Here is a 24,075-nt window from a genome sequence, read left to right on the forward strand (position 1 = left end):
GATGATTTCAACCAGTGGCTTACTGTAACTGTTTGCTGCTGCAACAGTACAGTATCAAGAACCCAAACAATCTTGTGCTTATGACATGCGCCACTGCAGCTCCCATCAGGCTCCAGCATTAATGGAAGAGTCTTTAGGCACTGCATGATGCCCTGGATAAACAAATTACTGGGAGAGATTACAATTCAGAGTTCTGGGTATATATATTCCCCCCCATGTAACCCCTTTATATTACCTTAGGGTATGTACTAATGAAAATAAACCTTCAGTGCCAGTCCACATTTTTTTTTCTTTTGCACTTCATGAGCCAATATGTTCCAGTTTGAGTCCAGCTGATGCTGATAATGGCTGACACAGCTTTTCCCATACATCCTTAACTGCAACTCTCTTACAAACCTCTGGAGCATGCCTTGTCATGTACCAGTCTCAGATCTTTAGTTTGTTAAAATGTGTGTCCTACACTCTCTCTAGACTTTTCTACAGTCAATTTCTGTGGTTTTTAGAGTATTTTAGTGTTAATAACTAAATAAAATTGTCATTAAGAACTGGGATTTGCGTATCGTACCTTGCCTGCATCCATGCCCCCATTTTAACTCATAATCTTTGAATAATAATGTAATTTTCTTGCTCACCTACTATTCCCACTACGTGTAGTATCAACCAAAACTGTAAAGTGCCATGCTGCTGTTTAAAAAAACCCATTGCTCTGTGGTCCACGGCATAAGAGGTTAACAGCAATATAGGATTGCTTCTTATTGATATAACAGCAATACTTCATCTCAAGAGGAGTATCATGTTTACAGCTGGTCCGCCATTTACATCAAGGCTATAAAGAGAATTCAAATGATTACAAGCAGGACAGTTGCTTGAGTGTAATGTCATGAAATGAGATACCTGTTCAGAGAGACAACCTAGGATTAGTCCACAGCCTAAGGCTAATACCAATCTTCTTTCAACAGTGCAAAACCATGTGTTTATAGTGCATACAAATGTGCTAAGCAGTTGCATTGCCTCAGGTTACTTCATAAGCGTAGAGACAAAATAACCAGCCGTCTGATGCCAAAAAATTCAGATTCACTAGGCTCACAATCTACACTGCAGTTGTTTTTTTGTGTTTGTGTTTATCTACAATTCTAGTATCAGGATAAGACAAGAGTCTATTTGAAATGTTGCAGGGCATCTATAAAACATGATGTTGTACAGCACCATGGAAAAACCCTTTAGACACTGAGAATATAAAGAACATAGAGGAATGATAATTTTCTTGGAAAGAGACAGACATTCTTGCATTTTTAAAGTGGCATTGAGTGATAGTTCTCCAGGCTTTCTAAATGTCTTCCAAGGCCTTTTTTGGACACTGGTAGCTTTTTCACTCTTTGCTTATTTTCTTTTATTTGTTTATTTTTACACAGGACCTGAGAAACGCATCTGCCCCTGAAGATGATCCACGTACTGTTTACTGAAACCTCATCATATGACTCAGTATCACAGCAAAATGTGTAATAAACAAGCTGGTCCACTGTGTCCATTTGACGCTTTGCCTCTCCAAACCGTCAAATGGACACACGTGCTGAAATTACAAGCACGGGGAGATGATATATTCAAAGCCAGGAAGTCAGCAGTGAGCAAAAAAAAATATTAAATGCACACCAGGGTCTAACATGTATGGACATGTAAATGTGTTAATAATTTCTGCTTAAATGTTTTCCCCATGATTATTTTCATGCTGGCTTGAAATAAAATATCCCCCTCAGCTGTTACTGCAACTTCTGCATGCGTGTACACTTCAAGTTTTGGAGAGCTAAAGCGTGAAATGGACACGGTGGACTGGCGTATCTATTACATGCTTTGTCATGATATCGGGTTAAATCAGATATGGTCTTGATTGTTACTAAAGGGAAACAGGGAGAAAAGGCTGGGGTGTGCCAGATTACACTAAACTACACCAGAAATCCCACCAACGGGTCTTATGGGGTGATGAATGCAAATTTGAAAATTTTGGTTCAAACTATTATATACAGAGGGAGTCAGGAGACTATAATAGTGAGTGTCTGAGGCCATGTGTAAAACATAGTGGAGGATCTGTCATGATTTTGGGGTGCATTTCAACCAGTGGTGAATTGATGGAATTTTGACACAGAAGTATCATCAGATTTGGATCCACCATGGAATACCATCTGCAGAGCATCTGACAATGGTAATAGTTTCATTTTTTAGCATGACAATGATCCCAAACACAATACTAGTAAAAGCATATCTGGATGTAAAAACACACAATAGAACACAGAGTCTCCCCAGAGCCCAAATCTTAACATAAAATGGAACAAAAGGCAACCAAATTCCAGGGAAAAGCTTTGAAATGTCCTTTAACCCTTTAAGACCTACCATAGAACCAAGTCCGCCAGAGCTTATATTATATTTTTACATGCTGTGGAGCCATTTTTGGGAGCATTTCAAGTTGCTATACATCAATACAACCATTATAGCCCAGATTTTAATAATATGTATTCATTAAGTGCATAGTAATTACATAAATTGCAAAAAAGTGCAATAAACTACAAAAAAATTGAAAATCGTTTTTGATTTTTTTAACATATATTTGTAGTTAGAGAAATTTAAGAGGCTTATCCCTCAAAACTAAATACAAAAAAGTTGCACAAAATAGTTTCCCACCACAGGAAATTTATTTTGAGTGTCTTCATAGTTTTATTTTTGAAATACACCAATTTTTATACACTGCAGGAAAAACGAAAATAAATATTATAGTGCAAATTTGCAAAAAAGCAGCATGTGCATCAAAATAAACTATTTCCAGCAGTGCAATACGAGTCCTAAGCATCCCAGAAACGACACAGAAAGTCATAAAGTCAAAGATAACTTTTAAAAAGAGCAGTATAGGCCCTGAGGCCCTGATCGCAAAAAAGACTACATTTCCGCGAAAATGACGTCACTTCCGGTTTCGGGCAGGTAATGGCGGAAATGCAAAAGTTCGCGCTGACGTCTATTCCAACGTAGGAAGTGTTATGGACAGCTGATCGGATCGGTAAAGCGTGTTTCTGGAATATTATGTTTTTGTTCCTGCAAGTGCTTTTTATGCAGTTTTTGCAAAGCTTTATGTGGAAGGAAACCGTGACCTAGGACAAGCTGATGGCATAAGATGTAAGTACAACTCCTCCGGTTTCATATGCAAAAAAAATTTTTGCGTTAGCTTACGTGGTTGCAGTGCTACTGGGATTTAAAAATAGTTACGCATAACAGAGCGTTCCCGCTCCGATCGGCTCTAAAGGGTTAACAGTGTTAGATAACTATTCCTCAAGACTACTTAAATACAATAAATAAAATCTGGCTAATAGTTCAGCAGACTCTATTGAAGAATAAGGGTAGTCATACCAAATATTGACTTTCAAGCTCAGAATTGTAAAAACTCTGCTTTTGCCTTATGTACTGTGTACCTTGGATGTTTACACTACATGTGTTATGATACATAACTCCACTTATTTCCAATTTTCCCAAAAGATATGATTAAATGAGGGGTTGCTCGAGACTTACGGACTGTAAGTCTTCTAAATAATGCACAGTTTTTAACATTTCACACGTGTTGCTTAAAGATACTATCCATGGGCTACATCACTTGTTATGCTTTATTCCCAGCTGATTTTGCTTGGCAAACTTATGTTTTATCAACTGAAAAAAGTCTAACTAAAGTCTAAAAGTGTTTAAGTGTCCAGTGTTTAAGGACTGCCCTTCTTCTGAAATGTCTATAATTCTTACAGCAGATTGTATATGTTGGTAAATGTAATAAGAGTATCTCACCTGACATGACTGTTCCTGCTGTCAGGATCTCGAGCTGTTACAGCCCCCACCTCCGTGCCACTTGGTGAGTTTTCATAAACATCCATGATATAATAATCCATAGAAAACACAGGGGCTTCGTCCACATCCCCAACTGTAATTTTAAGGGTGGCAGTGTCTTTGAAAGAGCCAAGATAGGAAAAACGAGGATCCACATGTGTATTCACCCCCTCGATGTTGAGCGTGTAGGTCTTCTTCCTCTCGAAGTTCAGAGGCTGTTGGGGAAAAAGCCCCACAGGGGCCACATGATTAGCATGCTCATAGTACAACTAATTTAATCGCACCCACTATTTCTTTTCGTTTTTTAAAGCGGGGTAGTGAGGAACTTATACCTGTGGTCAGGGCCTAGTGTGTATGGGAGTAGGCGTGCCCCCAGTTTTTAGCAACATAAAAAGAGACTGTAAAGGATTATGGCTTTATCTTGCCATAATTTCTATCAAGAAAGTGAGACTGTTATAGCAGAAGGGATTATTTTACCTCACAGACCAAAGGAGTTTCTAGTTTATTGCTTCCTCAGTTGGTTGTTTTCTGCTGGGTAAAATAACCTTCTAGTGGTTTTGAAGAGATTCATATAACAACTTCATTTACCTGCTGGTAAATAGTACAAGCCCACTTTAAAAAATCCTAAAGCTGACCCATTAATTCCAAACAACAACACACTTTCTGGACCAACTCCACAAACACAACTGTGTGTACTTTGTGGTGAAATTAGTGCATAAATCAATTGCTCCTATATGCTATTACAACACTGCATGTGATAGATCTGTGATATGAGGATTTTATCCTAATGGTCTATGTTCCAACGACATTTTAAGCAAATGTTCCAAGCACTAAAGTGAGAATGCACTTACCTTTTTTAGGCTGATGATTCCTTCCCTCGTGTCTCTGTCTGCAGAAATTGAGAACATGTTGGCCCCCTCTGAATTGATGATGCTGTACCGAATGTCCGCATTGACGCCAAGGTCCTCATCATTGGCTTTGATCTTTCCTACAGGTTTCCCTACTTGAGCTGATTCAGGAACGTAGAGCTGGTAGTTTTCTGTGGATGAACATTGATGTTAGAGACAGCAGAACAATTTTAAACACATAATCTGCCTCCTCTGCCTCATACACTTGTCTGAGTATTCTCCTAAAAAGCCTTAGCTAAGCAATTCTAATGTGTAACCACTTGTTCCTCGGGGAATGTAATTAAAAATATTTTGCTGTGTTTCAATTGTCATTAAATGAGAAACTTAGGTTGATAGCGCTGCAGTGGAGCACATCAAACTCAGAGGCAGATGATTATTCAGAAAATGTTGATGGTCTTGAAATAGTTTTTTTTTTTTCATTGCAGCACAAATGGAAAAAACTCAGAGCCGAGGGGGATTATACTTGATGAGGCGCTTCCAAAGACAAAGAATCACAACTTTGTCATTACTTAAATTTATCATTATAATTGAGAAAATTCAGACTGCAAAACACAGGGTTTTGATGAAATGCTCATTTAATTTAAACAGCTAATTATGGAAAATTTGACTCCAATGTGAGGATACACAGTTACAAAACAAGTATCATTCATCACAGTGACGACTGCTGAGTTGGTGAAATTTATAGTATGAAATGACAATATATGCTGCAGAAAAACAGCCCCATGTTTCCTGTGCAAACGCATTAGGACTTTTAGAAACGCCTTCCCTTTAACGTAACACACTTAAAATACAGTAGAAACTTCCTCTTATAAATGCATCTTTAATGTAACTGCCTCAGGCAGGTGTGTTGTAAGTCTTCTGCCCAAGGCCAAGCCTGCATGGTCATGCAATGCAGCAGAAGCTAATGTATTCAGATAAGCAAACTAAGATGTCAACATTGGCACTGGTTATTTAACTACTGTACATTCACCTTGTGGCTAGTTTGCCAGTTTAAAATGCGCTGCCATACAATCTCCCAAATGGAATTGCACGATATTCCAGCACAAATGCAATTGGAGGAGGTCAGTTCTGCAGCATAATAATTTACTATAATGCCCCTTAAAATAGCACTAAACTTTGTTAGGTCAAACATCGTCTTCAGGTGCATTGTACATACTCTGGGGAAACTTGGGCGGGTTGTCATTGACATCTGTCAGTGTGATGTTGATGGTGGTGGAACCAGAAAGGCCTCCAACTTGACCTGCCATGTCTTTGGCTTGGATGACAACAGTGTAATGTTCCCTGGCTTCTCGATCCATGTTAGCTAAGGCAGTCCTGATGATTCCTGTGCGACATTTGAGAGGGAAAAAATAAACACAAAACATAAACTAGGTTAATAACTTTGCAGTTAACACGTTTTTTATTTATTAGTTTTTATCTAGAGGACAGATAGAATATACTTTTTTCACTGTTACATTGCTATATTTTTTTTCTTACCAACACCTCTTGTACCACTGACACAGCGCTGTGTCACTCTTCTTCTTAAAGGCTAACACTATAATACCGTGCCTCTTTATCTTTGATTTTCCTCATCTCTCACTGTCAAGGTTAGCTTTTCCTTAATATTCATTATGTTATAAGAAATGACTATGCAACCTTGGATTAAGGCAGAATGCAACTTTCTGGGGGACCCAATTTGTCACATTTATTACTACAATAACACAGCAAACACTGCCATGAACTTTCACAATACTAACTCGGTGATATATGACCGGAACTCTTCCCACTATTAGAAACTGTACACAGGTGAATCACAGCACAATAACAAGCTAAAAAGATGGAAGCAGTATTAGCTTCCTGTGTTGCCATTAGTAGGTGATTTATTGAATGTAATAGGTTCATGGGAATGTGTTTGTGCGTGCGAGTGTGTGTTTGACTGCAACTGTATCTTATTTGTTAGCCTATATAGCTTTGTGTGCGTGTATGTCTATATCTGTGCTCGGGGCTTAATTCGCCATCTTTGGTCCTGAAACCACAGCAGCACATGGAGCCTGATCTAATATGTTCTGTTACATGAGCGTTGATTGTAAATTGTGCTTTTCCCCACAGCAGAGACCCTCTGGCAACCACTGAACTCGTGTTCTTTTGAACTTCTGAACTCTGCCATAATTCACAGGGGTTGTCCCGGTGCAGTGCAGTGACACCTGCGGGTTGGTGTTGATCACAGGGTGAAATCCACATTGCTGCTGTCGATTCCTGTTGTGATTCAACAATCAACATGAGAGAATTAATCGAGGCATTTCTAAGGTCTCGGAAAAACCTAACCTGGCTTTTTACAGGTTTCCCATCAACTGTGTTGCATGATAAAACCACGTTTTTCCTCATTGTTTGGCTATTTTATTCATTTCTATATGAAGTTGCCCTGACATAAAGGGGGTTGTGTGTCCCTCACCTGCTGCTTACATTCTACAAAAAAATCAAATCACCTTCATGAGCCTATTTAAAAAAACATCCCTTTTGTATCTTAATTTTGCTCTATTATAAGGTCACCTTCCTTACAGTTATCTTCAAACTTTAACTCACAAAAAAGAATTACAGTATTGTATTTCTATCATAGGAAGACTACGTTTAGATATTATTATATTTGATGTAAAACACTTGCATTTGGAAAATTTAACAGGGGTTAAACTGTGATATGTGAGCAGTGGGATGGGGGCTGTGTCACAGTATAGTGAATTGTTTTCATTACTGGGTCAACTGTCTGTCTGTTGCCCCCCCTTTTTTTTTTAATTCACAGAGTGGTTAGATCAATTTCATGCATCCAGCCGTGCCACTACTGCAAGCAAGCTGCTTTTAAGCAGCAAAACTAAACTATCTGCAATAATCCACTTGATATGGTAGAGGAAAAAATGTGAGGATTCTCCAGGGGAAACAATATTTGGATTTAGCTGAAATTAAAAATGTAACTCTAGTGCCATTGGATTCATCCTGAGTGGGAGTTTTGTTCAGAATGATTTCACTGCAGAAACTGTGAGTCTGAAGCAGTGAAGCAATTTGCTATAGAGAGAGAGGGATGTAATAAGGCTACATAAGATCACAATGGAAAGTCAGAATATTAAAATAATAAATGAAATTACTACTCCTGTGTTATGTTCATAAAATGCTCACAGCACCTATTGCAATATGGGGACAGTATAGATGCTGTTGCTGCAGGTGTGTGATGCTATAGGTCTTTATTGAAGTGGAGGAAAATACAGCATTTTACATTTGATTGTTCGCTGCTACGCAATGTCTGAAATTTGAGGGGCCAAGTAAGTTATCAACATCTGATTTGTGTTCTAAACTCAGCATTTAAAAAAAAATTGAGTTAAGTGAATTATGGCAGGGCTATGATTTCCAAAATTCCCCAAAAGAGGCAGCTATATACCTGAGTTATACGATGGGCCATTTTCCTCTTTCTTTTCTCCTGGACTATAGACAGAAACTAATCCACTTGCCTCAGGCTGAATAATCATTAAAAGTGGGTCAAGGAGTAAGGCAGCCAATAGTATTAAGATCCAGGGGATCTTAGGTTAAACATCACCTGTCACACAGAGCAGTGGCTGAAGTCCCACAGAGTGCTAGTGAATTGGGATTCATTAGTAGTGAATCAACAAAAGCCTTGCCACACTTTAAATATCAAGACCAGAGTGGACAAGTACTATCTAAATATAAAGGCAGGCTTTATGAGGAAAAGGAATTTACTAAAAAAGGCATCCAGGATTTCCCCCAATGTGACTGTGTAATCTTAATGCAAGCTTTAACTTCCTAGGACCTGGCGTCCACATATGTGGACATCACATTTTGGGATGTCTAGACCAAAATAATACATTTTGCTCCACAAGGGCCTGATATCCAGTAACAAGGACATTATACTTTACTTTTTTTTACTAAACTTTTAAGCAGTTTTTTGGTGACATGCTTTCAAGCATAATAATAATAATAATGGATTGCACTTAGCGCTTTTCGAGACCTCCAAAGCACTTTACAATTCCGCTATTCATTCACACACTGGTGGAGGCAAGCTAGCTACAGCTTCCCTGGGACAGACCGACAGAAGCAAGGCTACCATATTGCGCCATCGGCCCCTCTGGCCATCACCAGTAGGCAGTAGGGTGAAGTGTCTTGCCCAAGGACACAACAACCAAGACAGACAGAACTGGGGATCGAACCGGCAACCTTCCAGTTACAAGATGAGCTTCCCAACCCCCTGAACCATGGTCGCCCGTGGTATTCTGCCAAATGCAGTCGTTGGAAGATGGCTGTGAAATTTAAACAATTCTCATGTTTCAATGTATGCCAAGAAAGAACACCCCATACCATTAAACTGCCAGTGTTGGCAATCTGAGCCATTGATACCCTATCATCTGATTATTGCAGCATAAATTGACACTCATTAGACCAGGCAACATTTTTCCAAACTTCTATTGTCCAACTTTGGCGAGCCAATGAGAATTTCCTGTGCTAAGCTAACAGGTTTGGACATATTTAGCATTCAGAAATGCTCTTCTGCATACCTTGGTTGTAATAAGTTGTTATTTGATTTACTCTTGACTTCCTATATGCCTGAAGCCAATCTCCTCTGACCTCAGGCATCAACAAGGCATTTTGCCCAGCAAACTGCCACTAACTGGATGTTTTGTCTTTTTTGTCTTGCAGGTAAGTCCCAGTAGAACAGCAGTTTCTGTCTGTCTGGCACCAACAACTATGTAACACTCAAAGTCACTTAAATCACCTACCTTCCCCATTCTGATGCTGGGTCATCTGGACCATAGCTGCATGCATCAGTGCATTGAGTTGTTACCATGTTACCAAGTGATTAGATATTTGAGTCAACAAGCAGTCATTGTACATAATTAATAACCATTCTATGGAATGTTTAAATTGGGCATATGTTTTACATTATTATTATTATAAAATAATAAAAAAGACATTAAATAATTAAATATAATGACTAACATATTTCACATATAAAATATATTATCAGAGAGGGTAGAAACACAATGTTTGTCTTTTAAGCCTCTCCAGGAGATGAAAATACTCCAGATTTTTATTGAAAAGCTTTCATTAGAGCACAAGCATTTTATTCTTGTCACAGTGTTCTTTTCAAATGCCTGATCTCAGCATGGCTCTGCTGCTTTTCTTAGTTTTAAAACTAATCAAAGCGCTTGCAGCCATTTTCATGTAATGATGCGAGCTTTGCAAACTCTATTGGAAGGCCTTTGTTATTAACTGCAGTCTTGGCATTACTTAACCTGGGGTCCTTGAGACACACAGACCTTGGCAAGTGGCCATGCTTTCCATTAAAACCACACCAAGACAGACGATCTGACCTTTCAAGTCTCTTATTACCCCTTTACTCATGAGGGTGCATCGCTCCTCAGCAATATTTCACGGCAGTGGTTTTAAGAACAATGAGCAAACACGAAAGTATGAGGTTTTCTTCTTTTACTATGGGAATTCCACTGGTATTCACAATAATGAGGATGGACAACTATCAGACATTTAAAATCAAACAAGCAAATGACATAACACCTTCTGCAACGTGTGACCATTCTTTCACAGCTGTTGCAATGCATTTATTGTAGTAATGTACAATCAGCGAACTGCATTCAGTATTAAATAAAAGTCCCATAACAATACAGAAAAGGCGATGAGGGTATTCTTCAGAAAGTGCAAGTACCTGAAAGGTATGTCAGTACTTTGACACAAAGATCGCACCCCTGAACTCCCTATCCTGACCATTTCTGAGCTGTAATACCTCAGAAAGTCTCTGCTAAATCTCAGTGGAGCTCGTCAGTTAATTTAGAAAATAATTGAGAAAGAGCTGACTTCCTTCAACCTAGGCCCATTTGACACAGTGAGGTGGTTAGCCTTTTCCTCAACCTCCCCAGTCTATTAGAGTTGATACCATCATACTATCCACCTCTTTGTCTGGCTGGAAACTTCTAAAGGAGGACAATCTCCTGGGTGAACAAAAAGGATTATAGGAGATTACTAAAGCGCTCTTCAATCTCCAGCTTCAGGAATCTTGGTTTTTTGCCCTTCGATGTTATCCCTGTGTGTCTGAACTCGAAGAGCATTTCCCGGAAAAAAAAAGGTAGATAACTTCAGCAAAAGCCACTTGAATAATCAAAGATATCGCACAAAAACACGGCTTCTTGTTACTTTACAAACTTTTCTCTCTGTTTATATATCAGTCCATCTATCTAACTGTGAAAAACTGATTGGGCTGCTCAAGCCTACATCACAAATGACTTTCCCTGATTCAAGAGGTAAGACTTAATCCGTTAACGGTGAAAATGTCTTGATCTGTGTCAGCTCCATCAGTAAACTCGAACAGTCACAAATCCCAGATCAGCAGAGAAATTAGCCTATTTAAGATGCAAAGGGGACTTAGTGGGCCTGTACTGTGGTTTGTCTTTCTGTGTGTGTGTGTGTGTGTGTGTGTGTGTGTGTGTGTGTGTGTGTGTATAAAAGTGAAGAAGGGTTAAGGGGCAAGACTCAAAAGGAACCACTTTGATGCCTCTGTGACAGATGCACTGTAGTAAAAACAGGAGTTACAACCCAACCACAGCATTAAAAGGATAAATGCTGTCACCATCTTTTGCTGACTTTTTGCTTACTAAATTTGCTGGCTTGCAGTTTTGTGATTTCCAAACCATGCAATCAAGCAAATCCATTGCAGTGAATGTTCTTAACAGAGTTAGCAAGTCGCTAAGCTTCCAACATCAGACTATCAATATTTCTTAAAAAGTTCAACAGCACTCGGATAAAAAGGGACAGAGCCATCACAGAGAAATGTGTGTCAGATGCACACCCATGCAGCATTTTGGACTCTTTCTCTGCAGTGATTAACATTCACTCAGCAGAAAGCAGTTCAGTCTGTCTGTCTAATTCTCTGTTGTCCTTGTGCTTCATCTCTTCTGTTTGACCCAAATCCCCAGACAAGTCACAACAAACGCAGCAGGTAGGGGTTTCCAGGTCCTTCCTCAAAGGGCACCTTGACATGATTTGTGACTCGTATTGGAAACTTTTAACCGCCAAATGTTTTTAAAATGTTAGTTTTACAGATGTCCATATAATGCATCACTTCTGTAAATGTTATCTAACTCTATAGCCTTCAGTAGATAGTCCAGTGTCAAGGCTGGAATTAAGATAAAACATCTAGCCTGCCTTTGCTCAAGGGTAAAATCCACTTACCGGCAACTGTAAAGTTCAGTTAATAATATGGTACTCTCCAGAAAAAGTGAAGGCGACAAGCAGAGACAGCATGAAAGCTGCTGTAGTTTGAAGTGGAAAAGAGGAAAGAAGAAAATAATAAGAATAATCCAGTGAATTGGTGAGTTTAAAAGTGCCGGTAGACAATTTGCATGTTTCCCCCTGCAGAAGTTGTAGTCTTCTCATTTACCTCTTGGCAACAATTTAATATGTTTCGAAAAATGTCAAATATCAAAGCACTTCTTTTTTGTTAAATCCATTTCTAGGAAAATGCTATATATAATAATTCCATGCACACACACAAAAAAAATCACATTGTTTTAAGAGTGTTGAAGTTAGCAACGCACGGGGTAATCACTGATAAGCTTGTGTACACTTCTAGAATATGTGATGCTGTTGTAGCGTGCTGCTGCAGAGTCTCCGTGCATCAATTTCTGACAAGTGAATAATATAACACACCTCTAAATTACATTTGCTTTGTATAATACCAGGGACACCGTGTACATTTGGCTCTGCATAAATACTATTTACATTATTCGCACATTTATTGGCAAAGTTTAAGCTAGCATGCAATCATATTTCTAGCAGCAGTCTGTTTAAAGTACACATTTGGTAGCAATGTCAGTGTTACTTTAATATACATACATATACGTCTTTTGATTATCTGTGAAACTGTTATTTAAGACAATTCATAACATGTCTTGGAAACGCTTGGTTTCACAGTAAATAATGTTAAAATCATGACAGTGTCCACGGGCTAATTCAGTCATTACCTTTTTTCTTTTTCTGCTTTAGCAATCTCCTCTTTACTTACTCTTTTATTAAACCGGTATCATCGTAATTAATTATATCAGTAAGACAGACTGCCGGGCACCTTTAACCATTAAATCTGGTTCTCCTGTTCTGATTCTTCAAGCTTACAAGGACTTAATGAGCTTTATCCAGATGTCAGATCCTAAATATTGCACATACTGGTGAATTGAAATGGTTGTGATAGAAATATTATTCTGTCAAACACTGTCATTATCTGCACTGACAAATCAGAGCATTTAAATTGCACATCATATCGCTAGAGTAGGCAAAGACCCTATTATGTTATATACAGTATGTGCCTGCATACAAATTTACTATTTTCTATGCAACATGGGAAAAATTACAAATGAAAATGGATTCTGTGGCCTCGTTTTTTGTTTTTTTTCCTGGACACACTGTCCCCTCTGGCCTTCCATCATTACCAGTTGTATCAGTATTATTTATAGGCAAATTTACAACCTAGGAACTGTTCATTCTTTTACTTGAAGTACCTTCTCTTCTGTTTCTACACTGCAGAGACTGTGGACAATTTTAGCTCCTTTTGTCAGGGTAAGTCCCAGCACAAAGGAACCTTTGAGTGACCCAAATGTACGGGCGCTTCAGCACATCTGTCTCATCAGTCTGTGACTGACCTTGAAATGCACAGTGTAAAACAGAATTGGACCACGGTTAGGTAAATATCTCAGATGTTTATTTGTGTTTTAATATCTGGTATGTACGAAACTCTAGAAAGAACAAAACATCAGTTTGACACCACGTCCTTCACCAAATGCTTTGATATACTGGTTTCTTGATACCAATGTTTTATGTGTTGTATCCACAATTTTAAATGCATCACACTCTTAGAATCAGTGACCTACAGCTGTAGGATTAAAACGGTTAAAGAAAGCCTTTTTTCATATTATAACTATGTGTGTTAACCTTTTTAAAAATGGTGAAGTAACAAACATAAATGTAAACCAATGTCAAGCTTGACTGTTTCAGGAAGTGTTTAAAGCTTTATGGGATGTTATAAATTAAGCTAGCACTTAATTTGCAGTTAGCACTGCGACAGACGGGCAACCTGTCTGAAGTGTACCCCGCCTCTCACCCTCTGGTAGCTGCGATAGGCTCCAGCCCCTCCGTAACCCTAATAAGGTTAGGCGGAAACAAATGGATGGACTTAATTTGCAAATTAGATCAAGTAATCCTTTTTGAATAGCTGAAAGATTTCTTTTTTCACTTGAAAAGCTTACATAAACTAAATAATACATCCAGGAATGGTTGGTTTGTTTGTTACTTGAGGGTTTTTTGGGAAATCCGAGTCCTAAAATATAAATGTTTTGGCAGTATATACATGATATTTCTGATTACTGAAAGGCATAAAGTACCCCACAGCAACAACCGCAGGTGCCCTTTAGTTTGATCAGGGACATTAAGGTAAAGTAATTTTATTTAATCAGACAGCTGCAAGACATTAAAAATTACTTAATTGGATACACAAATGCTTCAGGAGCTGAAACAACAATTTTTGAATGCTTTGCTAAGACAACCTGTAATGTCAGCATTTTGTCCTCCTCTGAGGTTGAAAAGAGTAATGCACTGTAATTGTGGTCAATTTAGCATTTAACACAATTCATCCATCTCATAACACAAGTGGTTGGGATGATAATGTTAAAACCACTGTGCTCGGGAGAAAGCACAGGTAAAACTGTTCACTTTGTTTCTTAGTGAGGATTTGGGTCAAGTCTGAGAAAATCCTTTGGGTATTCCCTCAATGCCATATGTGCAGGCCAAATGCTATTATTCCCCTGTCCTTAAGTGATCTTTCTGTCTACCTCATGAGTCTTGTAAAATCTATCACTGCTGTATCAGGCCACCAGACCAAGGTCAAATGGGAAGAGGTGCGTGTGTGTATGTGTGTGTCTGTTTGTCTTTGTCTGTATGTTCTTGTAATCTTGCTACTAATATGTGTTTCCCATGACAGCATCTCTGCACTTTAAGCATAGTGGGAGCCAGGTACATGAGGCTAGGAGAGGGTGTAAGCAATCTAATGCACTGTGAGACAGATGCAGAAGCAGCTTCATTTCCCCATTGTGGCACTCAAACGTGGCAGCATGCCAACTCCAACAGCTTTAAGACTTGGACTTGGCATATTAAAGACCACATGCAAGAGTAACCTGCACATTTTCCACTGACCGCTGAAGGCCCTTGTCCTAATTTGAGGGAGGAGAGCGGTTTGCTAGTGGCAAAATCAAAAGCCAACTCGTATAGATTAATACGTGTAGGTGGAACAGCGCTGTGCAGAGTGTGCAGCTGGAAAAGCCTTCGATCGCATCCCCACCTCCTCCTCTGCACCCTATGCTGAATTACAATGAAGACAAGATGCCTAGTCAGCTCAAGCAAAACAAGCCATCTGATGTGTCAAAAACACTCTGCATATGGAAAAAGGAAAAGGAAATCACTGGTGATTAATCATTGTTATGCCTCCAAGCTGGCGGCAATCATGCCTAAAGAGAGCTTTTTTTTGTACACTTGTCCATACATATGTTGATCTGTACATCCCATTTTCGTGAACATGTTGTCTCAGGAATGGTTAAGAGAAAATCCTTATGCTTTATGCCATGTGGACTCAAGGGTGAACTAATTATGGGTAAAGTTCACTGTGATCCCATCAAATGTTATTTTGGTGGCAAATAATGTCACAATTTTACAAAAGCTGTGACAAAATTTCAAAATCGCAAAAGTTAGTTCTGTAGACATATGAATTTAAAGTGCCAGTGTCTATCTGGCAGAGGCATACCTCAAAAACGTGACTTAAATAGAAAGCTACGAATCCAGTAGCTGGGAGGATCAAATATGCTACATTGCACGAGAGAGCCAATTTTCATTCAAAAATCGGCATTGCTTCTGAATCACCACACCCTTGTGAAATTGCTCCATCAATCCCCACTGCCTTTTCCCTCGAGGCAAATCCAAAATATTCAGCAATTTATTTGTGTTGCTATTTCAGCAAAGAATTCATGTTTTACATGGGCGGTATGGTCTCACAGGGACCAATACTTGTTCCAGACAGCAATGAATCAATTCCTACAAGTAGAGTGTTGTTCATGTTAACCAACAGCAGCAGGAGCAACAGAGGCAAGCGTGCAAAACGTCAGACATGTATGCACATGCACAGTCCTCCGTGCTTTTTTACATTATATAAAAGTTATATATGTCTTGCACTTTAGATGCTTTATTAACATTTAATAGATTCTATTAGCCTCCCTGGACAAAAAATAATTTAAAAAAACACTGAGCGCTGCCTGCTGTGCGGCCCCCACCAACCCCTTTCAAAAAAGGTAAGAAACAATGGCTTCTGAAGGCATCTCAACAAATGCCTCCTTTGACCCCTGAGGAGTCAGTTATTGCTCACAAAAAGTGGATCGCATGCTCAACAATACAGCAGTTGCACTGTATGAGCAGTCCATAACTCTGCTGTGGCTGCTTTAGCTTTTACGATATGAGACGTGCTGCAATAACAGAACAGGATGTTCCACTGTGAGAAGCAAAGACTTCACAGCATGACGCACACATCATTTTAGGAGATCGACATCAAAGTTATACCTCCCATTTATAACTCATTGTTACCATGCTTTCAAGAGCATGGATGCATTTTTTCCCCAAGCATGCAGTTATACCATACCTGTTTTGGGGTCAACAGAGAAATATGGCTGTCCTTGTAGGATACTGTAGACTATTCTGGCACTGTTTCCATAGGTGGGGTCGTCCGCATCGGTTGCTGTGACTTGCAACACAGATGTGCCTTAAAAAACAAACAAACAAACAAAAATCCAGCACATTAGTCTTGTTGTTTCTTTAAAAGGTTTACAAATGTTAATGCAACTATGAGTTATGGCTACTTTCAGCTGCTTCTTTGCCACAAGAGGTCACCACAGCGGGCAGCTCCACATGTTTGATTTGGCAGTTTTATCCTTGATGACCTTCCTGCCACAACCCAAGCTATAACTGTGCAATTGTTTTTTTTAACAAATAGATTCATGTAAAAAAATTATTTCCATGTAAAATAATAATAATAGTAATTTGAATATGGGATAACAGTGCTAGATTCAGAATGATATGATATGATATTTAAAATGCTGGGCATTTCTTAACTTATCCATAAATTCTGAACTATTGTTGCAATAAATAAAGAAATGAATCTAAATTAAAAAAAAATCTTGCCTGCAGAATGTCATGAGCTATGTCATGTCATGTAAAAAGATCATTTGTGTTTCCGATTACGCTTGAATGGGAAATTTTTTATTTTTTTTTTGTTATTTAGAAATTAAACACTTGGAGTGTTACTCATTACAAGGTTCATTAACTCATTATAATTACTTGATGAGTAGACTGTAATTGGACTACAGGCTAAAACATTATTTAATGTATATGTATGTGTATTTAGAGGTAGATCTAGAGGCATGCAGATAGATAAAGTATAAATATCTTAAGGCATCTGGACACTTGCTTTCTTGTGCTCCTTAGAGAATTAAATTATATTAAACAAGAAAACTGAAAAAGGGAAACTCACTCTACTGTGTCCCACCAAATATGATTTATTTTTTCCTTGGAATCCTGCTGGAGCAGAGGAAAATGCCAGCCATAATGAAGCGTGTACCTCACAGTATGCTTGTGTACTCTCAGCCTCGCAGCGGAAATTGTGCCGGGAATTATTTGGACTTCATCACCTCTGGGATTGCTCTGGAAACTCAACTGGTTCTAAATCATCTGTCAATTAAAACTTATTAGAACATGATTTAACTGACAGACCTTAGCTTGTTCCGTGTTACAGGCATAAGCAACGTCTCTATAAATCGTAGCAGAAACGACAAAACAGCTTTACTCTGCTTTCTATTTGGTGTTTGCGTGTATGTGTGTGGGTAATGTTTTGCTGTAATATCCCAGTAGAGACTTTAAACTGACTGCAAACGGAGCCATGCAGACTGGACCAGACTGCGTTTTTTGAGGGTAAAGACTTCATTTCAGGATTACGTTTAGAATTAATGTTCAGGTTAGATTCTAATTTATGGTGGTTAAGGTAGGGTTAAGGGGCTAAAGGCTGCATTATATGAGGGAGTGTCCCCACAGGAATAGCATATATAATGTTTTTGTGTGTACGGCTGCTGGAAGAGGCAGTAACGGGTTCGTGTTAACGCATATTCTGAGTGATAATGCACTCATTATGCTGCCCTAATACACTGTACAGTGTGCTTGGCTTTGCTCACAACGCACTTCAACTCAAGTGTTCAAGTACTCAGTGTATATATGTACCGTATATTTACAGTTATTAACTTGATGAGTTCTGATTGTACTCAGCAGAAAATGAACACTTAAATCTCATTTCTAAAAGAACAGAGAAGTTAAATGGAAATCTGTTTTTTTTTCAGGACTTTTAAGGTCACTGTGCCTTCATTTCATGTTACAGTCTTCCAAGGGATTAACACTTTTACACCACAAATAGCTGGTGGCTGCTTGACCATCATGTCTTACACAACCACTCTAACTAAAGTGGAGGCTGGAAACTTTTACCAGCTGAACTATGGAAAACATTGCTTAACCTAAACCCTGTTTACAATTTTTACATCTAATTTCATTACCTTATTTAAAGATTTTAGCAATATTTCTGTCATACGGGACAACAAATTAACTTTAAAGGGATAAAGGCTCGTCTGACTGTGAAACTGGATAATGAGGTTACCAGTAGATTATTCTCACGTCTCTTGTGTTAGCTTCTTTCCTAGTTTGGGATAAATTAACTTGAAATGTGAAAGCAAAAACAACATGTGCTACAAGTACATTAGAACAAAATGTATCTGTGCTTTCTCATAGATAACAGCATCTACTGGAAATAGCAAGAGATAAAAAAAAAAATAAGTCAAATGCGTGCAAGCATTACATTTTATTATGCTCATTAAGAGTTTAAGACTTACCTGATTGTGAGATTCTGCTTAACATTCTTATCAATAAGATTTATATTCCCAATAACACGCATTTAATCTAAACTATTCATTTAAACAGGGGGCTATCCAAGCCTTTGGGTTTTGAAACCACTAACTTTTCCCTTTAAAGAAAAGAGCAACTATAACTCCATCTCAAGTGGGAAAGATAAAGCAGGAAATTGATACTCCTTTCATCTTGTACTCAAAATATAACTGTTCAATTAAATAAAAGGAATGAAACAGTTGGACAACCTGGAGCATGCCCAGCTGATCAATTTAGACAGGAAAAAGAACATCACAACCAATTAGTTGCTATACTCCAAGACAGCCCTTTCCCACACTTGGGAGCTCCGGTATTGACAAATGCAGGGGGATTAGCGCTTTAGAGTGTGATGACAGTTGATTGTTACAGCCGATTTGATGCTGCAGATGCCAAACCAAAGAGGAATTACTTTAATGGACATGAGCAAAAGAGAGGGTGGGGGGGAAAAAAGGCTAATTATTTTCCTCTTCACAGACCTTGATTTCCTCCCTTGGGTCATCAATGGTGATTGATTCTTATTGTGTAACCGATGACGAAGTTTGCAGCGAACATGGGAACTTTAGAATAAGAAGTCTTGTTAGAACTAAACTAAGGATGCCAATACAGAAATTAGTGCTGTTTTCATTAACCTATAATGAATTAATTTGTGCTGACGATTACAGCAACTGCTGAATTTTTTTTAATTACGACCGTTTCATGTGGAGTTTAAAACATGTGTAAGGGGAAGACTCTCCCTTTAATGTACTTAAAACTGGACCCAAAAACCTAATGATAGTCTGTAAACAAGGTATCACAGCATAGAGTGCTAAAGCACACTCTCAAAAGAGATTAAGGCATGCGCCTGACACTTCTGAGAAAGAAATATACTGACTAGAAATATATGTTCATGAGGCCTGCCATGAATAATCATGAACACAACCAGGAAGATATTGACTGTTTATAAAGAGGGAGCGTACAGGTCTGCTGGGGTTTGCATATTTAATTTCTTTTATCACATTTCCGTCTCGCTCCTGCATGGAGCTGATGAAGTTATTAATTTTCTGTTTAAAGAATTTTCCAGTAACTCAGGAGATTCCTTTAGACAGATGGATAGAAATGGAATGTTTTCAACAAACTGTCAGCGCCAAGAATTTATTATCACATTGTATACCGAGTAAAATTGCTCTGACAGCAGTTTGTCTACCATTTGGACAACCTACATATTTTGAAAGAGTGTTGTGAAATATTAGAGTAACGTTTTTGAGCTATTGTGTCTTGAAGCAGAATCCACTGGACTGAGAAAATGGTGGCTATTGTTCACACAACCTAAAAACAGAACAAGAGAGTAAAGACATACAACATCGATGTTCGCCACAAGATGCTATGCGTATGGGACGCTGTCTCGGTGGAGGTGGATAGAGGCTTTACTTTTCTCCGTGATATGGAAGACTTCACTGTCTCAATGGCGGGGATTGCTGCAGAGCCACTATTGAGTGCTTTGTAAAGACCTGCCCACCAGGGACGGAAACCATCGCAGCAACCAGAAAACAAAGATGAGAAAGAGGACTTTGCTGGCTTACAGAACATCAAACATTCTGGAGAACATTATCGCAGAGGACAAACCAGAATGCTGCATGGGGTAATGACATATTTGATAGTGGTTCTTCACACTTATATCTTTAAATCCATCTTGTTGGAGCTTTGGGTTGTACTTTAGTGTGTAAAGGCAAAGATCTAACTGTAATTTATTGTTTTGTTTTACCTTTTTTTCTTTTTTTTAAGATGATGGATTAAAAAGGATTATAAACATGAAGAAGATTTGAAAAGCAACAAAAGTTTTTCATCTCTCAAACCATTCAAATGGAGGCTTACTGCTATTGGCAGTAGAGAACAATCACTTGAAGGTCCAGTATATTTTGAAGAGCTACTCACCCACTTCAGACATCTCAGGGACCGAAGCTACAAAGGGTCCATCTGGAAATTTGGGTGCATTGTCATTGATGTCTTGTACTTTGATGATGAATTCTGACTTTGGTTCCAGGGCCTCCTCTGTGTTACGGTCCAATGCTTGCGCATGGAGGACATAATGTGTTTTCCGCTCCCGATCCAAGCTCTTAGTGGCATGAATATCCCCTGTCACCTCATCGATGATAAATATAGTCCCAGCTCCTTCGCCGCTCAGAATGTACCTGACAGATCCATCACCTTTGTCTGAGTTTGAGTGAAGCTGGAATGAAAAACAGACAAAGTGTGTGTGAATATGGAGAAAAAACAGTGCAAAGTCAAATTTCTTCTTAACAACTGCAAAATACCTGCAAGATAAAATTACTAAGGCACACTTAAAGTCTGTTTTAAGCTTTTCTCATTTTAATTACAACTTCATCATGAAATTAATTGGAATATCTGCAGATTTTGGTCTTAGTAACATGAAGGCTTTGGAGTCTTGGAAATGATCTGTAGAAAAACTGATAAAATACTGTTGAAAAATATTAAAATTAGTATTAGAATTGTAACATCTAACTTGAAAATCCTTTCTCTGGCTCGTGCTAAAGTAATGCATCCTTGGAGATTGAAGTTTTTGGGGGACAATCCTTCCAAAGCTGCTCTTCTTTCTCACCAGGGGAGAGAAGAAGAGAAAACCAAGCCACTTATTAAGCCATAATTGTTACCAAAAGGGTTAAGATTTTTATCCCCACAGCTCAGCAGGCGGTTAGATATGAATAACATTTTACTATTTTACAGAATGTCAAAAGAAGGATATAATGGTATTAAGATTCAGATTTGAACAATTTAATTTTTTCATCTTTAAGCAATAAAAAAGCATCTGGTTTGAGGGAAGATTTAGTCTATGGAGACACATAGATGTAGGCACGTATGCACTAGATAAATAATTTATATTAGTTGTAAAGACTAAATAGTAAGCAGCACAACACAAAAGGTGAAAGAACATAAACTCATACAAACTGATATTTTCAGTGGATCAGTGGAAAAGATTTCTCACATTAACTATTTTTAGCTGAGAAGTAATAAATCACAGTCACATTTCTGTTCAATGACAATTAGCAGCATCTGTCATAGCACTAAATTTTCACAGTCACCAACAGTTCCTAACAGAGGACCACAGAGGGTAAATCATAGACACGCTAAAGAAAAAACGTAAAAAAAAATCAGTATTTATTAAAAAATTGCAAACACAGACAAGAAACAAGCTGGGACTTGTTTGATTTGCAGGGGTGCAGCAGCAGTGTTTCCAGGGAGACACAAGTCAAAGCCTTAGATGCCTAAACTAGTTTGTCAACAAATAACCTTCTCCACTGACATATCGAGTTTGGGCTCAGCGATATGAAACTTAAAAACACTGAACGCAATAAAGAATTTCCTCAGTGCTTTGTCAGCTTAAGAATATCAACCTTTTTGTCCTTGAGATGGAACACACTCTCCCAAATTCAGTTTGACAAGGACCAAATGATGATAATGTACAGTATATGCAGTATTATAATACAAACCTAAACCAAATAAGATAGAAAACCCTCTGCATAGCACACCCTCTCAAACCACAGCAATTAGACCCATTTCCTAGATGAGATAAAGAAGCAGTAAGGCTCTCATAGAAACACTGGAGCAACATTACTGTGAAGCAGTTGCTTTTGTATTAGCACAAGACATTAATGAGAACTTTAAACCAATGGAACATAACTGGTACAAGTATTTAGCTTTCTGGCTGTATCATTTTACAAAGTAAGAGTCACAAAGGCTTATACTGAAAATCATTTGACAAAGAATTGTTTATTTCTATAAATAATTAAAGTGATTATTTTTAGTGTATATGAAAGTGTTGGTAATGTGCTATCAAGGATTTTTAATAAGTGGCCAGCTAGCAGCTTTGATTTTATTGTGGGGGGGGAAGAAAAAGGACTGGTGCAGCGTCTGAATTAGGACACAGCTAAAATGTTTTGAAGTGCAGAACTGAAGACAAGACAGCCCATTTTCAAAGTAACCTAAATATAGTAGCAATTCATCTTACCATTCAATTCATTGAGCGCATTTAGGAGTGCACTCGTTATTGACTAAGACTCATCATATTGTGTCTTTTTTGTGTTTGCTTTTTGCACCACAAGAAAAGCTGTATAACCTCCCTGTAACATGCAATAGGACATGTGATGTTAAAGCGCTGCTCTATTTTCACTTTCATGTGAGTAAAAGAAAAGCTGAATTAAAATAGCAAAGAAGGACACATAGTCTAAAATGTACAATCGTTATAGAATACACAGAGTTATTTAACATGTCCTCAGCAGAGGTCCTCTGGCCACATCTAATCAAAACCTGGACTAGCAAATAAATGACTAATTAGAAAGCTGCAGCTGGTTGCAGCCTGACTCTTGATGAGAGCTGACTGTCCTTTCTGTGGTAAATATCAAGCCTGTAATTAGATAAGCAGTCAAAGATCCTGTTGAATTAGGTGGTTAATCAGCTTCTTGATTGTACTAATATGAACCTACAAAGCAAGAAATCAGGATGTGTCCACATACTAGTGGACACAAGTTACTTTTCAGACATGATTTGACCCACTTTTAATTCAGTTCCAGCAATTTAGAAATATTAGCTTCAAGTGTTGGCTGTAGAAGGATAATCGAATCACCCAATATATTAAATAATTCAAACATAGAGAATTACAGATATTACTTAACAGTTCAATTCTATATCTTCAACATGCACGTATTCGCTTCTATCAAGCAGCACTCTGCTCCAGCTCATAAACAATTTTGCCTCCAGTCAGACTGCTAATTTAGCCATTGACTTGTTTTGAAGGAGTTAATATATTATGCTTGGCAAAAGCACAAACCAATGATGCACATGGTGATGATTGCCTTCCAAAATCTATGGATGACGAATGATTGTTAACAGGTTGCGGGTCGTTACATAAACACCATAGGCTCAAAGTACAGCAGCTGAGAATAAAACAATAAGACAATGAACGTTTAAATCAAAGGAGTTTAATGAGCAATAAGGATGCCTGCTCAGTATGGTAAGTGGTCTTGACTCATCTTCATGATAGACATGTAGCACATGCAATGCCTTTGATAAATAGTCTGTCCATTTTGATCATCAACATGTTCAAGCTCCCCAACCTTCTCTGCTAACAAATATGGTCTCTTCAGCATTTTTAGAGTTTCTCTAGTCCATTTACCTTGCTGCCTTAGAAGACACGGTTCTGCTATAAAAAGTAAATCACAACCATAGGTGTTCAGCAAAATATAACTGAGGTAAATTTTCCCTT

The 24,075-nt window shown here is 38.3% G+C and overlaps 1 protein-coding gene across 2 annotated transcripts in view; it reads right to left on the reverse strand.

Annotated features, from left to right (window-relative positions):
* Positions 1 to 24,075, reverse strand: part of LOC147322264 (cadherin-18) — a 194,028-nt gene that overhangs the window by 33,027 nt on the left and 136,926 nt on the right. For both annotated transcript variants that reach the window (XM_086306746.1, XM_086306744.1), the window contains exons 3-7: positions 20,730 to 21,024; positions 16,480 to 16,599; positions 5,917 to 6,084; positions 4,704 to 4,891; positions 3,814 to 4,067 (exon numbers count right to left, since the gene is read on the reverse strand). In XM_086306746.1, coding sequence (XP_086162872.1) covers positions 3,814 to 4,067; positions 4,704 to 4,891; positions 5,917 to 6,084; positions 16,480 to 16,599; positions 20,730 to 21,024 — 1,025 coding nt within the window. The remainder of the gene's footprint in view (positions 1 to 3,813; positions 4,068 to 4,703; positions 4,892 to 5,916; positions 6,085 to 16,479; positions 16,600 to 20,729; positions 21,025 to 24,075) is intronic.

This window comes from Aulonocara sp. 'chitande type north' Nkhata Bay, linkage group LG9 (genome assembly GCF_057382095.1).
Source record: "Aulonocara sp. 'chitande type north' Nkhata Bay isolate Kocher_YH1m ecotype deep benthic linkage group LG9, A_spYH_male_GT1.1, whole genome shotgun sequence".
In the NCBI taxonomy this organism is placed as follows: Eukaryota; Metazoa; Chordata; class Actinopteri; order Cichliformes; family Cichlidae; genus Aulonocara; species Aulonocara sp. 'chitande type north' Nkhata Bay.